General features: G+C 35.4%; 1 protein-coding gene and 1 pseudogene across 1 annotated transcript; one reads left to right on the top strand and one right to left on the bottom strand.

The window, feature by feature from the left end:
* Window positions 1–2800: 2800 nt before the first annotated feature.
* LOC133043152 (olfactory receptor 6C1-like) lies at window positions 2801–11923 on the bottom strand (annotated as a pseudogene).
* An 11-nt stretch (window positions 11924–11934) lies between these two features.
* On the top strand, window positions 11935–12903 carry LOC133043151 (olfactory receptor 6C3-like). Its single transcript, XM_061123998.1, has one exon. The coding sequence runs from the start codon at window positions 11935–11937 to the stop codon at window positions 12901–12903; it is 969 nt and encodes a 322-aa protein (XP_060979981.1).
* Window positions 12904–14847: the final 1944 nt, after the last annotated feature.

The raw sequence follows: 14847 nt of genomic DNA, 5'->3' as shown, positions 1-14847 counted from the left end.
ATGCTGTCTAGTTTGGTCATAGCTTTTCTTCCAAGTTGCAAGTGTCTTAATTTCATGCCTGCAGTTACCATCTGCAATGACTTTGGAGCCCAAGAAATTAAAGTTTGTCACTGTTTCCATTGTTTCCCCATGTATTTGCCATGAAGTGATGGAACCGGATGCCATGATCTTAGTTTTTTGAATGCTGAGTTTCAAGCCAGCTTTTTCACTCTCTTCTTTCACTTTCATCAAGAGACTCTTTAGTTCCTTTTGATTTTCTGCCCAAAGGATTGTGTCATCTGCTTATCTAGGTTATTGATATTTCTCTCAGCAATCTTGATTCCATCTTGTGCTTCATTCAGCCTGGCATTTCGCATGATGTACGCTGCATATAAGTTAAATGAGCAGGGTGACAGTACACAGCCTTAGTGTATTCCTTTCCCAATTTGGTACCAGTCCATTGTTCCATGTCTGGTTCTAACTGCTGCTTCTGGAACGGCATACAGATTTCTCAGGATGTAGGTAAGGTGATCTGGTATTCCAATCTCTTTAAGAATTTTCCACACTTTGTTGTGATCCTACACAGTCAAAGGCTTTGGCATAGTCAATAAAGCATAAGTAGATGTTTTTCTGGAACTTTCTTGAATTTTCTATGGTCCAACGGATGTTGGCAATTTGGTCTCTGGTTCCTCTGTCTTTTCTAAATCCAGTTCTAACATCTGGAAGTTCTCGGTTAATGTACTGTTGAAGCCTCACTCGGAGAATTTGACCATTACTTTGCTAGAGTGAGAGATAAGTGCAATTGTGCAGTAGGTGGAACATTCTTCATGGTGGAGAGTTCTGACAAAACGTGGTCCACTGGAGAAGGGAATGGAAACCACTTCAGTACTCTTGCCTTGAGAACCCCAGGAACAGTATGAAAACGCAAAAAGATATGACACTGAAAGATGAGCTCCCCTGGTCAGTAGGTGCTCAATATGCTACTGGACAAGAGTTGAAAAATAACTCAAGAAAGAATGAAGATATGGAGCCAAAGTGAAAACAATGCCCAGTTTGGATGTGACTGGTGATGTAGGTAAAGTCTGATGCTGTAAAGAACAATACTGCATAGGATCCTGGAATGTTAGGTCCATGAATTAAGGTAAATCAGTTCAGTTCAGTTCAGTTCAGCCACTCAGTCGTGTCCAACACTTTGTGACCCCATGAAAAGGTAAATCAGAAGTGGTCAAATAGGAGATGGCAAGAGTGAACATAAACATTTTAGAATCAGTGAACTAAAATGGACTGGAATGGTGGAATTTAACTCAGAGAACTTTTATATCTACTACTGTGGGTAAGTAGTAGAAGAAATGAGGCATCCCTCATAGTCAACAAAGGAGTCTGAAATGCAGTACTTGGGTGCAATCTCAAAAACGACATAATGAACTCTGTTTCCAAGGCAATCCATTCAATATCACTGTAATCCAAGTCTATGCCCCAACCAGTAATGCTGAAGAAGCTGAAGTTGAACGTCTCTATGAAGACCTACAAGACCTTCTAGAAATAACAGGCAAAAAAAGATGTCCTTTTCATCAAGGGGACTGGAATGCAAAAGTAGGAAGTCAAGAAATACCTGGAGTAACAGGCAAATTTGGAGTACCGAATGAAGCAGGGCAAAGTCTAATAGAGTTTTGCCAAGAGAACACACTGGTCATAGCAAACACCTTCTTCCCACAACACAAGAGAAGACTCTACACATGGACATCTCCAGATGGTCAATACTGAAATCAGATTGATTATATTCTTTGCAGCTGAAGATGGGGAAGCTCTATGCAGTCAGCAAAAACAAGACTGGGAGCTGACTATGGCTCAGATCATGAACTCCTTACTGACAAATTCAGACTTAAATTGAAGAAAATAGGGGAAATCACTAGGCCATTTAGGTATGACCTAAATCAAATCCTTTATGATTATGCAGTGGAACTGACAAATAGATTCAAGGGAATAGATCTGATAGAGTGCTTGAAGAACTATGGATGGAGGTCTATGACATTCTACAGGAGGCAGTGACCAAAACCATCCTCAAGGAAAAGAAAGGCAAAAAGGCAAAATGGTTGCCTGAGGAGGTCTTACAAATAGCTGAGAAAAGTAGAGAAGTGAAAGGCAAAGGAGAAAAGGAAAGATATACCCATTTGAATGCAGAGTTTCCAAGAATAGCAAGCAGAGGTAAGAAAGCCTTCCTCAGTGAACAATGCAAGAAAATTGAGGAAAATGATAGAATGGGAAAAACTAGATATCTCTTCAAAAAAATTAGAGATGCCAAGGGAACATTTCATGCAAAGATGGGCACAATAAAGTACAGAAATGGTATGGACCTAATAGAAGCAGAAGATATTAAGAAGAGCTGGCAAGAATACACAAAAGAACTATACAAAAAAGATCTTTATGACCCAGATAACCATGATGGTGTGATCACTCACCTAGAGCCAGACATCCTGGAGTCTGAAGCCAGGTTAGCCTTAGGAACCATCACTATGAACAAAACTAGTGGAGGTGATGGAAATCCAGTTGAATTCTTTCAATTCCTAAAAGAAGATGCTGTTAAAATGCTGCACTCAATATGTCAGTTTTCATTCCAATCCCAAAGAAGAGCAATTCCAAAGAATGTTCAAACTACTGTACAACTGCACTCATATTTGGTAAGATGCTGGCAATAAAAGTATGAGCACTGAAAAATACTTCCAGGGAGACTATGTGACAATTAATAGACTTTGAAAACCCTGGTTTTTATTTGATTGCTCATTGTTATGCCTCTAATTTATAAAAGAAGGTTTTTATTTTTTCATTTCCTTGAGAAGAATACAGTCCTCCTGGCCATGTCTGTGAAGGCTCACTTGACTTTCAGATTCCTTAGGGTATAAATAAAGGGGTTCAGCATGGGGATTACTGAGGTGTTTAGCATAGCCACTCCCTTGCTGAAAGACACCCTGTCTTTTGCTGATGGATTCATGTACATGAAAATGTAGCTTCCATAAGAGATAGAGATGACAATTTGTGGGAAGAACACGTGGAAAAAGGCCCTTGTCCTCTGAGTGGTGGAAAAGATCCTTGAAATTGTTCTGATGATATATGGATAGGACAGAATTATTAATACCAAAGTGAACATTAGGGTAAACACAACAGTGGAAAAGCTCATCATCTCTAGCAATTTGGTGTTTGTACAAGAAATGTGTGAAAGGGGAAATAATCACAAGTGAAATGGTCAATAGCATAATCAAGTTGTCTGAACAGCATGAGTGATGAGAAAATGATTAAGGATGAAGCCAGCCAAGAAACCAAGGCAAGTAGTGTGCAGACTCTATGATTCATGATGGTCACGTAATGCAGCTGTTTGCAGATGACAATGTAATGGTCATAGGACTTGGCTGCCAGTAGGCAAACCTCAGTGACTCCCAAGAGAATGAAAAAAAAAAAAAAATAGCCATACAATCAGTAAAATAAACGATTTTATCTCCTGCAATAATGGTGGCAAGGAATTTGGGTATAGTGACAGTTGTGGATGACACCTCTAATATGGGGAAATTTCTGAGGAAGAAACACATGAGGCTCTAGAGGTGGGCATCCAGCAGGGTTAGGGTGCTAATGGTCAGATTCCCAGTGATGCTGAGCATGTAGGTGGTGAGTAGAAAGACGCAGCTCAGAATGTGAAGTTGTGGGTCATCTGATAGTCCCAGAAGGATAAACTCTCTTATTTCTATGTAGTTTCTCCTTTTCTTCTTCTTTTGAGTATCCTTCAGGGTAAAACACAAAGAGACTTAAAGAAAAGGAAATTATTCACAGATAGCACTAGAATTTATTTCTGGAAGAGCTATGCCATACTAATTTAACTCGGGAGATCTTTGAAACAACTCATCTTTAAAGTTTTTGGCTTTTTTGTTTTTGTTTTTTGGTGTTTTTTTTTTTTTTTTTGGTGTGTGTGTGTGTGTGCCATAAGCCAGTGTGTGTTTTTCATAGAATATATTTTTTTAAATAACTATTTCACTGATTGAAATGGGGTTAAAAATATGCTTAAAATTTGTATCCAAATCACATACTGTAAATGTGAAGAGCAGGAATTGTAACCTAGGCTTTTCTATATGTTTGAAATACTGAAATAGAAATGCTATCTGTTGATTCTTTTAAATCCTTTCCTAAACTATTTCTTTCCCAATGAGAAATTCCTCATCTTTTCTTAAAATTCAGTTAGATTGCATTATTTCTTAATCCTTTACCTGATTTCTTATATTATTATTTTGCTAGTTAGTTTAGAAAATCCAAATATGTCAGGGAAAAGGTCACTCAGATGGGCCCGTCTCCCAAATGAAAGTCATTGGACTTAAACCTTCAACAGTATGAAAGGCTTTGAAGTTCTCACTCTGACTCACATCCACCTTCTTAACTTCTGACTCCTTATCTGAATCACTTCTAATGGATTCACTATTGTGACCACCTCGAGTATTGGAGCCAGGGTTTCTGAACTCTGGAATCTATTGCCTGATGATTTGATGTGACAAAGATGTAACAATAATAGAAATAAAGTGCATGATACACAAAATGATCTTGAACCATCCTGTAACTAGCCTCCACTCAGGTCCTTGGAAAAGTTGTCATCTACTAAACGGATCCGTAATACAAAAAGTTGGGGAACTTCTGTAGAGAGCCCAGAGTACAGAGGAGGCAGAGTGGATTTTTCATAGACTGGATCTGTGTCATTGACTAAGGGAACAAAATTGTATGAATATCTAAAATCAAACATAAAACATTATCTTTCAGAGAACATTTTTTTCTTCAAAATCTCTGCCATCTAAATATTATTATTCTCTCTATATGTATGTGTATATTCTGTGTTCTATTCTATGTTGTATTTTTACATTTTCCTTTTTTCTACATCGATATTCACTTAGTAAAATCTCTATTTTGTCAGTATATTGGTATAATTCTTAAATAGCAATGAAAGACTTTTACTTTGTCTTGCTATTTAACAGTAACAGTAATAACAATGCATTTGTTTTAAAAGGTCAATAAATTGACCGAGTTCTTTTCAAGATCATTCATTCTGTGAATTCTCCTTGAATGGTAAAATTTACATTTCAGGATCAGGAGAGAACTTTCTGCAATAGAATATTTAATTTCAAAATATAGGTTTATTGATTTGTTGTATGTGCATGCTTAGTTCCTCAGTTCTGTCCAGCTCTTTGCAAATCTATGGACTGTAACCCATCAGTCTCCTCCATTCATGAGATTCTCCAGGCAAGAATACTGGAGTAAGTAGCCATTCCCTTCTCCAGGGGGATCTTCCTGGGCCAGGGATCTAACTGGGTCTCCGGCATTGCTAGCAGATGCTCTACCATTGAGCCACCAGGGAAGCCTTTTTTTAGTATGTAATGCATCATAATATTGTGAAAACTCTCAGTGTTTTTTTCTTCTACAAGCCTGAGCCTTTTCATTCACTTTACTGTATAAGAAAACTATAGCTACTGTCAATTTAGGAAAAATTCCAACTGAGATGAATGGTGGCCAATTCTACTGGGAAATCATGTGATGTTTAGGAGAAAATGAGCATATCCTTTTGCTAATCCTCAAAGAACAGAGGAAAACAATATCTTGAAACTTACAAAAACAACAAACTTTACATTGTCTGTAGACAAATTCATGGCAACTCAAGTATTTGATAAATATTTACTAATGCAAGTGTAAAAGTCATTGTTCTCAATTAACAACAATCTTCTCTAAATAACAGCTATACATGACTCTGATCCTTAAACCATTTCGAAATATGAAGTGTCAACCACTCCTGGGATGTTTTTGGTAAAGCCATGAAGAATATACCCAAGTCTTTAAGACCTCATTTCAGACTTATCCTTCCTTAGGACTTATCTACACTTTTCCTGCTATTCCCATGAAATTTAGGATAACAAGTTTCATATTCCTTTCTCTCCCTTAAGAGTTCTAATGTCTTATATATCTCATGTTGAATCAGGCTTGTGGTTCATTTAGAGTGAAAATTAACCTATCCAATAAACTAATGCTTGCCAGAGGAAGGGGGGATGATTGGGACTGGCATATATACACTGTTGATCATTGTTCATTATTGCTCATATCAGTTGCATCCAACTCTTTGTGGTCCTTTGGACTGTAGCCTGCTAGGCTCCTCTGTCCACGAGATTTTTCAGGCTAGAAATACAAGAGTGGGTTGCCGTTTCCTCCTCCAGGCAATATTCCTGACCCAGGGATTGAATCTGTGTCTCCTGCACTGCAGGCAGATTCTTTATCCATAGGGCCATTGGGGAAGCCATACACTATTGTTGAGTAATTTTTATAAATTACTCATAAATCTAATTATTTTCACATAGTATCTCTAGAATTGTCTTTCATTTCTCATACTTTTGTTGCCAGCTCTTGCCAAGGATATTAGATACATTTATTTTTTTTTTTCCCATTCAAATTCCCATCTTTCGCTCATATACTTCCCTTCCTTCAGGCTAGTCCTTCCACTCTATAACAGTGAACTGACCTCATAATTCTTCTTTGAAATGTTTTTAATTCCATGTTTCTGGACAATATTTCTTAAAAAATTAAAGGCAGAAGAGGCAGAACAAGAGCACACAAGAGAGGCCTGTGTTTTATGATTTCACCAGAAAACACTTTCTAGAATTTCAGGAAATATTAAATCATGTAAAACATTATTTTTAATTTACTCTACAATGGCTGTATACATAGTCTGTTTGTCTTATTAGACTATTACGTATGCTCTCCTCTGCATATTGTGGCCTACCTAGTAGTTATGTGAAAACAGTACAACTAAAAACATAGTGTAATTATATTTTCTGAGAACTCAAAAAACTTTTCTCATTACTCAGCTTAAATCTTCTGTGCCATATAATTTATCAACATGAATATATACATTTAGGAAAAATGTGAAATACCCCCTTTTTTGGAAATGTATAATTAACATATATGCTGTAACAATTCTTAAAGAAAGGTTGAAGAATGAATATTACCAGATACCACATATGACTACATTTTTTGTGGCCAGCTGTATATTTAAATAAATGATTGATGTTATGCTGATTTTTTCAATAATCAATAGCTAAGAGTTTTTGTAACTTTCTCAGATTGGTGGCTATTTTGAGATAATATCTTACAGATACAATTCATTCAATAATCTACTTAAATGACAAATCTAATCAGTAGGGATAAAGAAGCTCACATTGGCAAAGTTAATTGAGGTTAAAAAAAATTATAAGTTCACTATATTTTAAGCATTAGAAAATTGCATTGCTTTGGAAAATGTATTGATTAAAATTTATAAAATGTCCACACAAGATTATGCCATTCTGACACTGAAATTTTATTTTATTTTTTTATGTTTTCCATGAAGTCAAAACTTGAAATAATAATGAGGAATACTCAAACTCATCCTACATTTTTAAAACATTTATCCAGAAAAAGTATAATTGTAATTCACTGAGCCAAATTCTTCCTGATATTCATGTACTATTATCAATTGAGAGACTCAAGTCCAAAATTTACTGAAAAACAAATAAAATAACTTATTAAAAAATACTGAGGAGATTTCAACTTTGTAGGAAAGTTGTGGAATTACTATTTCCTCCCCTCATGCTGAAACATTTATGATTTCCTAGATTAATTGGAAATATTTGAAGATACTGAAGTTTAGACTAGATTGATGATTGTGAGTACCACAAACTGTAGTCTGGGATTTAAAAGAACTGTAAGTGAATTACAAAAGAGGAGTTTATGCAGATATTATCAGATAATGTAGCTCTCCACATAACTCTGTACAAACTCCTTAGTGGTTAGTATAAATGTTTGCAATCTGCATGAAAACATCAATTCTCAATATCAGAGGTAAACACAATTTTTCTGTAAAAGGATAATATATCAATAATTTAGAATTTGCAGACTGTAGTGTCCCTGTTGAAACTATTCAATTCTCTGTCTTTGTAATAAGAATGCTGCTATAAGCATTGTGTGAATGAAAGGGCTCAGGTGTGTCCAATAAAACTTTTAACAAAAATAGGAACTGGGCCAAATTTGGCCCATAAACCTTAGTTCACCCACCCCTGTTTTAGACTTTTCCCATAAACATTAACCCATATGCTATTTTCTTTATTTAACATGGGCTAATTTGATTTAAATGTGAAAATTTGATAATAGATGTAAGATTTAAATTTAACTCCAAATCTTTTTATTATGAAGGTAAATTAGTATAATCTTATAAAGTATTTCCAGAGGGAAAGATGAGGCAAACATTTCTAACTCAGTTTTAGAGATTTTTATTCTTGATATCAAAACATAATGTAAGAAATTAAGTATCATCAGCAATTTGAGCCCTAAATTAAAAGATAAAGTACTAAAAGTATCAAAACTAGTATTTCATGTTATATATGATTTTATCCCAAAGGTAATTTATCTTTAGAAAGCTTATTTGTGAAATCAGTTACATTAAAGGATTACAGATGAAAATCAAACGTTGAATAAAGAAACTCACATATCCTTGAACAAGATGCAGTGACCAGTCATGATTCTTAACAGTGTCTTAGAAAAATATAACAGAATTTTTTTTTTCAGTAGCATAAATAACCTGACTAGATCATCACAACTAGATATGCTATATGTTCCTTGTTTGACTCAATTGGAACAAGTTAACACAAAATGATATTTTTGGACAACTGGGTACCTCTGAGTATTGCAAGATGATAAATAATACCAAAGACCTTTGGTTAATTTTACTGGTTGAAAATTGCATCATGGTTAAGCAAAAATCAAACATGTATTTTAGGAATTCATACTGAAAATATATAGGGATGAAAAAATACTCCATTTCAGTTCTGATTTAAAATATATAAATAAAATTCCTTAAAAGTTTTTAAAAGACAGTTAATGCAAATATTTAAAAAGTCCTCATATTTACTGAGTCTGCTTGATCTGTAAATGAAACTTATTTCTCCTGTCCTCTATCTTAGTGTATATTTGATAATATTTATAAGAATGATAGCAAACAATTTTAATGTTTTAAACAGTAGCCAAGTCTTGATAAAATCACTTATAAAATGAGAACTATCACCATAACTCCTTTCATTTAGCACTCTGCTGGAAGTTCTATCCATGGAACTATCATAAGAAAATTAAATATATATAAAAGTATTGGAAAATAGGAAACAAATATGTCATTCATTGCAAATAACATGATTTTCCTCCTAGGGCCTTAGTGTTTTATACTAAATATTTCTTTTACTGGAAAGTCTCCTCTCCCAGATATTTGCATGGTTAGCAAATATCCTTTAGGTCCTCCACTCCTTTAGGTCTCTGTTCAAATGTCACCTCAATGACAAACATCCACCCCAAAGACATTTTTTAATATTACAGTATCTCCCCACTTCCAAGATTTTTCAGTTTTCTCTTCCTTTACAAACTACTCATTGACATGTGAAATACCATATATATATAGTTTACTAATCAATTATGTTCAGGTTTATTGTCTATATTCTCTTACATCCCTCACCCCATGAAAGCAGGGATCTTTATCTACTTTGTAGATGAACTGATGCACTCCCAGCAGTGGTGTGCTGGAGCTTGCCTGGACCACATCCTGGGAGCCAATGGTTGCAAGTCTGATCTCACCTCTGAGTTCAGTAAGGGTACAAGGATAGCTTGAAATCTGCCGTGGTGAGAGACTTCACCTTCATTTGTGTAACCAACTAGTGACTTTTTCATATTTTCTTTCTCAAATCTTTAACAATAATACATGTTGCAATCAGTTGTTAAGGTTCTGTTGATTAACAGGGACTGACTCTGCACATAAATTATTTAAATCTGTTTATTTTAAAATATTTATTGAGTATCCACTGCATGGCTGACAGATGTTCTAAATGAGAAGGATTAACAACTTCTGGTAAATGTTTAACAGCTGCCTCTCTGGAGTTGTACAAATACAAATCTATTTGTAGAGACTCTCTGTTTCTATGATATAAATTCAAATTCAAAGGATATAAGCACACTAACTCTCTTAAGGGTAAGTTCAGAATTTCTGGGAGAAAAAAGTAGACTCCTTAAACATGATCATACAAGAGTCAATTCTAAATTAAATTTTCATGCACTCAATATCACATGTTGTTTCTGAGGTTGCCTCATGTATCTCAGCCATTTTGCCTTTTTACACTTTCTTATCCATGTTTACAAAGCTGACTCACCCGTATCTTTCAATGCTGCCTCACTGGGCCTCTCTCTATTTAGATTCCCCCGGCCTAACAGGAGACAGGTAAAATCAATCCAGTTCCATGTGTGTGACATACATAGAGAAGAACATCCCTATTTTCTGTTTTTCAAAGCAGAATTTGTACAAAAATGTTAGGCTCTGAAGCCTAAGGAAAATGTTACTTAAATTGTGTAGATAATCATAGAATTACAAAATATCATTTAAAATCTGCATGAATACAAAGAAAATGTCTTAGTAAGTAGTGTTTCATATTATATGAAAAGGAGCAAGTGTAAGAAGTACTTTATGAGTTTACCCAGGTGTAATTAAGTTTGTACACAGAGCTTGGCTAAGAGACAAAGAGCAACTATGCATTGCATTATAATGAAAATATTCCTCAAATTTTGCAACAGCAGGAATGAAGGATATCGTGGGTCAAATATTACCAGTCTAACCATAAAGAGAACTACAAACCTTGAGAGTCATGACAAAGTTAAACCACCATACTTGATTTGAGAGTACAAAAGAAACCAAATAAATTGCTAACTCAATTCACCAACTCTGAATTTACATAAGTATGGAAGTAATCACTTTAAAATTTGAGACTAAATCATCAAGAAGAACCAGAGAGAAAGTATCTTTGTTATTTTCTAGTATAATAATATGATTCCATCTCATTAAAATGTTATAAAGTAGTATTTGTTTATGGGTTTGTGAATTCAAAACCTTTTTGATATTAAAATGTGAGTATTTACTAACAAGAAGACTATTCATAGAGTCCTAAAGAATCAGCACAGCAATAAGTCTTGGGTTTTTCCTTAACTTTTCTTAAGTTAAATGGTTTTCTGTTACAGAAATAAAATAACATTCCCTATGTAAAGGATTATCTGCTTCCCAGTAAAAGTGTTGACCATCTACTTGGTCAATTTCTTGGTCATTTTTCAAAGCAATATTGTAAAACAAAAGAAAACTGATGTGTTCATTGCATGAACTAAACTATTTCTAGGCAATATTTATTTTTGTAGCAGAAGTTACTCTCTCTTGCCCTTCTGGCCTTTTATTAGAAAAAGAAAACAAAGATGTGGGAAAGGGTTGCATCAACCAAACCCATAAGAAAGGAAAGGATACCAAAAAATATTCCCATGGATAAACACATATTCTAAAGTGAGATATTTACTATGTAGACTAGTCATTTAAACTTGTGAAAGTTTCCTAAACAAAGTGGGCCTCAGTTTTTCAAAATATAAATGTGAAAGTAGGCCTACATAGCCTCTGTAAGCTTATAAACTCTGTATTTAGATTACTTACAAAACATACTGGTTTTTATACTACTGAGGAAAGGAAAACAATAAATTAAATATTATCATATTATTATCAAAGAAGCTAAATATTTTAAAGACTAACTTGAAGTCTTAATAAAGAAAACAGTAGAAGAAATGGCCCTGTTTAAATATTAACACATAATTTTTATTTCAAACATGGCCTGTGAGAGTGTATTTTTGAAGATGAGAGTTCAATATTTAACTTTTCAGATAATATTCATTACTTGAATGAAAGGTTGAATGGAAACTGGAGAAAGTTATTGTATGGGAACAGAGATTTTAAATTTCAAACACTAACTTCATGAAGGAAGCTTTAAAACTTTTGTATTCTATCCTCAAATATCTTTTAACATTTTTTACGTCCTATGGGGAGAGCATACATTTTCTGTTCTAATGAGGGAGAAAAAAGGATCAGAAAAGAAAAACCACACAAGACCCACAGAATTCATTCTTCTGGGGCTATCAGATGATCCAGAGCTTCAGATTGTGACTTTTCTCTTTTTAATCATCACATATATATTAAGTGTCACTGGAAATTTGACCATCATCATTCTCACCTTGGTGGACTCCCATCTACAGACACCTATGTATTTTTTCCTCAGGAACTTCTCTATGTTAGAAATTTGCTTTACAACAGTCTGTATTCCTAGATGTCTGGGCACAATTATCACCAGGGACAAAACGATTTCATACAATGATTGTACAGCTCAGCTGTTTTTCTTCATCTTCTTGGGTATCACTGAATTTTATCTTCTAACTGCCATGTCCTATGATCGCTATGTCGCTATCTGCAAACCCCTGCATTACGCAACCATCATGAACAACAGAGTCTGTGTATTGCTTGTCTTTTGTGCTTGGCTGGCAGGGTTCTTAAACATCTTCCCACCTGTTATTCTTTTTCTCCAGTTAGATTACTGTGGCTCTAATATCATTGATCACTTTGCTTGTGACTATTTCCCCCTCTTGAAACTATCCTGCTCAGACACATGGCTCCTTGAAGTGATTGGTTTTTACTCTGCAATAGTGATTCTGCTTTTTACTTTGGCATTAATAATTCTATCCTACATGTTCATCACCAAGACAATTCTGAGACTGCCTTCTGCCAGTCAGAGAAAAAAGGCATTTTCTACATGCTCCTCTCACATGATTGTCATTTCCATCTCTTATGGAAGCTGTATATTCATGTATGCTAACCCTTCAGCAAAAGAAAAGGCATCCTTGACGAAAGGAGTAGCAATTCTGAATACTTCTGTTCCTCCTATGATGAATCCATTTATATATACACTGAGGAACCAGCAAGTGAAGCAAGCCTTTAAGAATACCATCCAAAAGGTTATCTTTTTCTCCAGCAAATGCAAGTAACTGTAGCATTAAAAAAATAATGTTCTGGTCAATTATTTCTTTATTCATATTCCCTCAAAACTCTTTCACTACAGTTATATGATTCCTTTTTATTAATTCTTATTCTAAACTTCCCCAGACATTGAACCAAAAAAAATTGGATGAAGCTGAATATTGCTTCAGAATTTTCTGTAAATTGTTTTTTATTCATATATATTTGATGAAGTAAAACAATGTTACAACATAAGCCATTTTGTTTGAGAAAAAGAATCTCAGGAATAATGTGGATTTCTGGAATTTTCACTCTTAGAAGATAAAAAAATGATTATTAGAAAATTTTGATTCTACTTGGCATTTTCATGAAATCAAAAAACCACATACACTAGCAGGCTGGAAATAAAATATAAATATTTACTTAAATATTTTTTAAAAATAATAAGCATACATATTCAAATTTTTATACTACTACTAATACTTTGATAATAATGAAGAGAAGGGCAAGAAAAAAGAGGGTAGAGATAATTTTGTTTAGCAATTACTATATTCCAGACTTATTCCAGAGAATGATTTTCTAGAAGAAAGCAATTTCTTCCTATTGGCTCACTGAATCCTGCCAACAACATTCTGAGGTACCTGTAATTGTTATTCTCTTATGGAAATATTACCTTATCTTTTCCTCTGGAAATATCTTATAAGATTATCATCATTCATAGGCATGTAAAAAATGTTGGAATTAAATTTTAAAATCTTACCTCTGTTAAGAATTTTCACATTTTATTCATGAAGAGTTCAGTCACTCAGTCATGTCTGACTCTTTGCGACACCATGGACTGCACCACGCCAGGTCTCCCTATCCATCACCAACTCCCGGAGTTTACTCAAACTCATGTCCTATGAGTCGGTGATGCCATCCAACCATCTCATCCTCTGTCGTCCCCTTCTCCTTCCACCTTCAATCTTTCCCAGCATCAGGGTTTCTTAAAATGAGTCAGTTGTTCACATCAGGTGGCCAAAGTATTGGAGTTTCAGCTTCAACATCAGTCCTTCCAATGAAGATTCAGAAATAATTTCCTTTACAATAGACTGTTTGGATCTCTTTGCTGTCCAAGGAACTCTCAAGAGTCTTCTCCAACACACCAGTTTAAAAGCATCAATTCTTCAGTGCTCAGTTTTCTTTATAGTCCAACTCTCACATCCATACATGATTACTGGAAAACCCGTAGATTTGACTAAATGGACTCGCTGGCTGCGACTGACCACGCAGAAGCGTGGCGGAGAAGAGCTACCCAACGTCGAACGTCAGGGGCGGAGGCTGAGAGGAGCTAACACAGCCAAAGGTCAGGGACAGCGGCTGAGAGGAGAGCAACACCCCTGCCCCTCGCCGGTCCAAGGAGCGGTGGCTGTGCTTTACTGGAGCAGTCGTGAAGAGATACCACACATCCAAGGTTAAGAGAAACCCAAGTAAGGCAGTAGGTGTTGCAAGAGGGCATCAGATGGCAAACACACTGAAACCATAATCACAGAAAACTAGCCAATCTGAGCACATGGATCACAGCCTTGTCTAACTCAATGAACTAAGCCATGCCATGTGGGGCCACCCAAGACAGAGGGTCATGGTGGAGAGGTCTGACAGAATGTGGTCCACTGGAGAAGGGAATGGCAAACCACTCCAGTATTCTTGCCTTGAGAACCCCATGAACATTACGAAAAGGCAAAATAATAGGATACTGAAAGAGGAACTCCCCAGGTCAGTACGTGCCCAATATGCTACTGGAGACCTTTAGGTCCATGAATCAAGGCAAATTGGGAGTGGTCAAACAGGAGATGGCAAGAGTGAATGTCGACATTGTACGAATCAGTGAACTAAACTGGACTAGAATGGGTGAATTTAACTCAGATGACCATTATATCTACTATTGTGGGCAGGAATCCCTTAGAAGAAATGGAGTAGCCATCATGGTCAAC

Source organism: Dama dama, chromosome 22 (genome assembly GCF_033118175.1).
Source record: "Dama dama isolate Ldn47 chromosome 22, ASM3311817v1, whole genome shotgun sequence".
Lineage (NCBI taxonomy): Eukaryota > Metazoa > Chordata > Mammalia > Artiodactyla > Cervidae > Dama > Dama dama.
The sequence above is the reverse complement of the archived record's forward strand: the minus strand, read 5'-3'. Positions and strand labels throughout refer to the sequence as shown.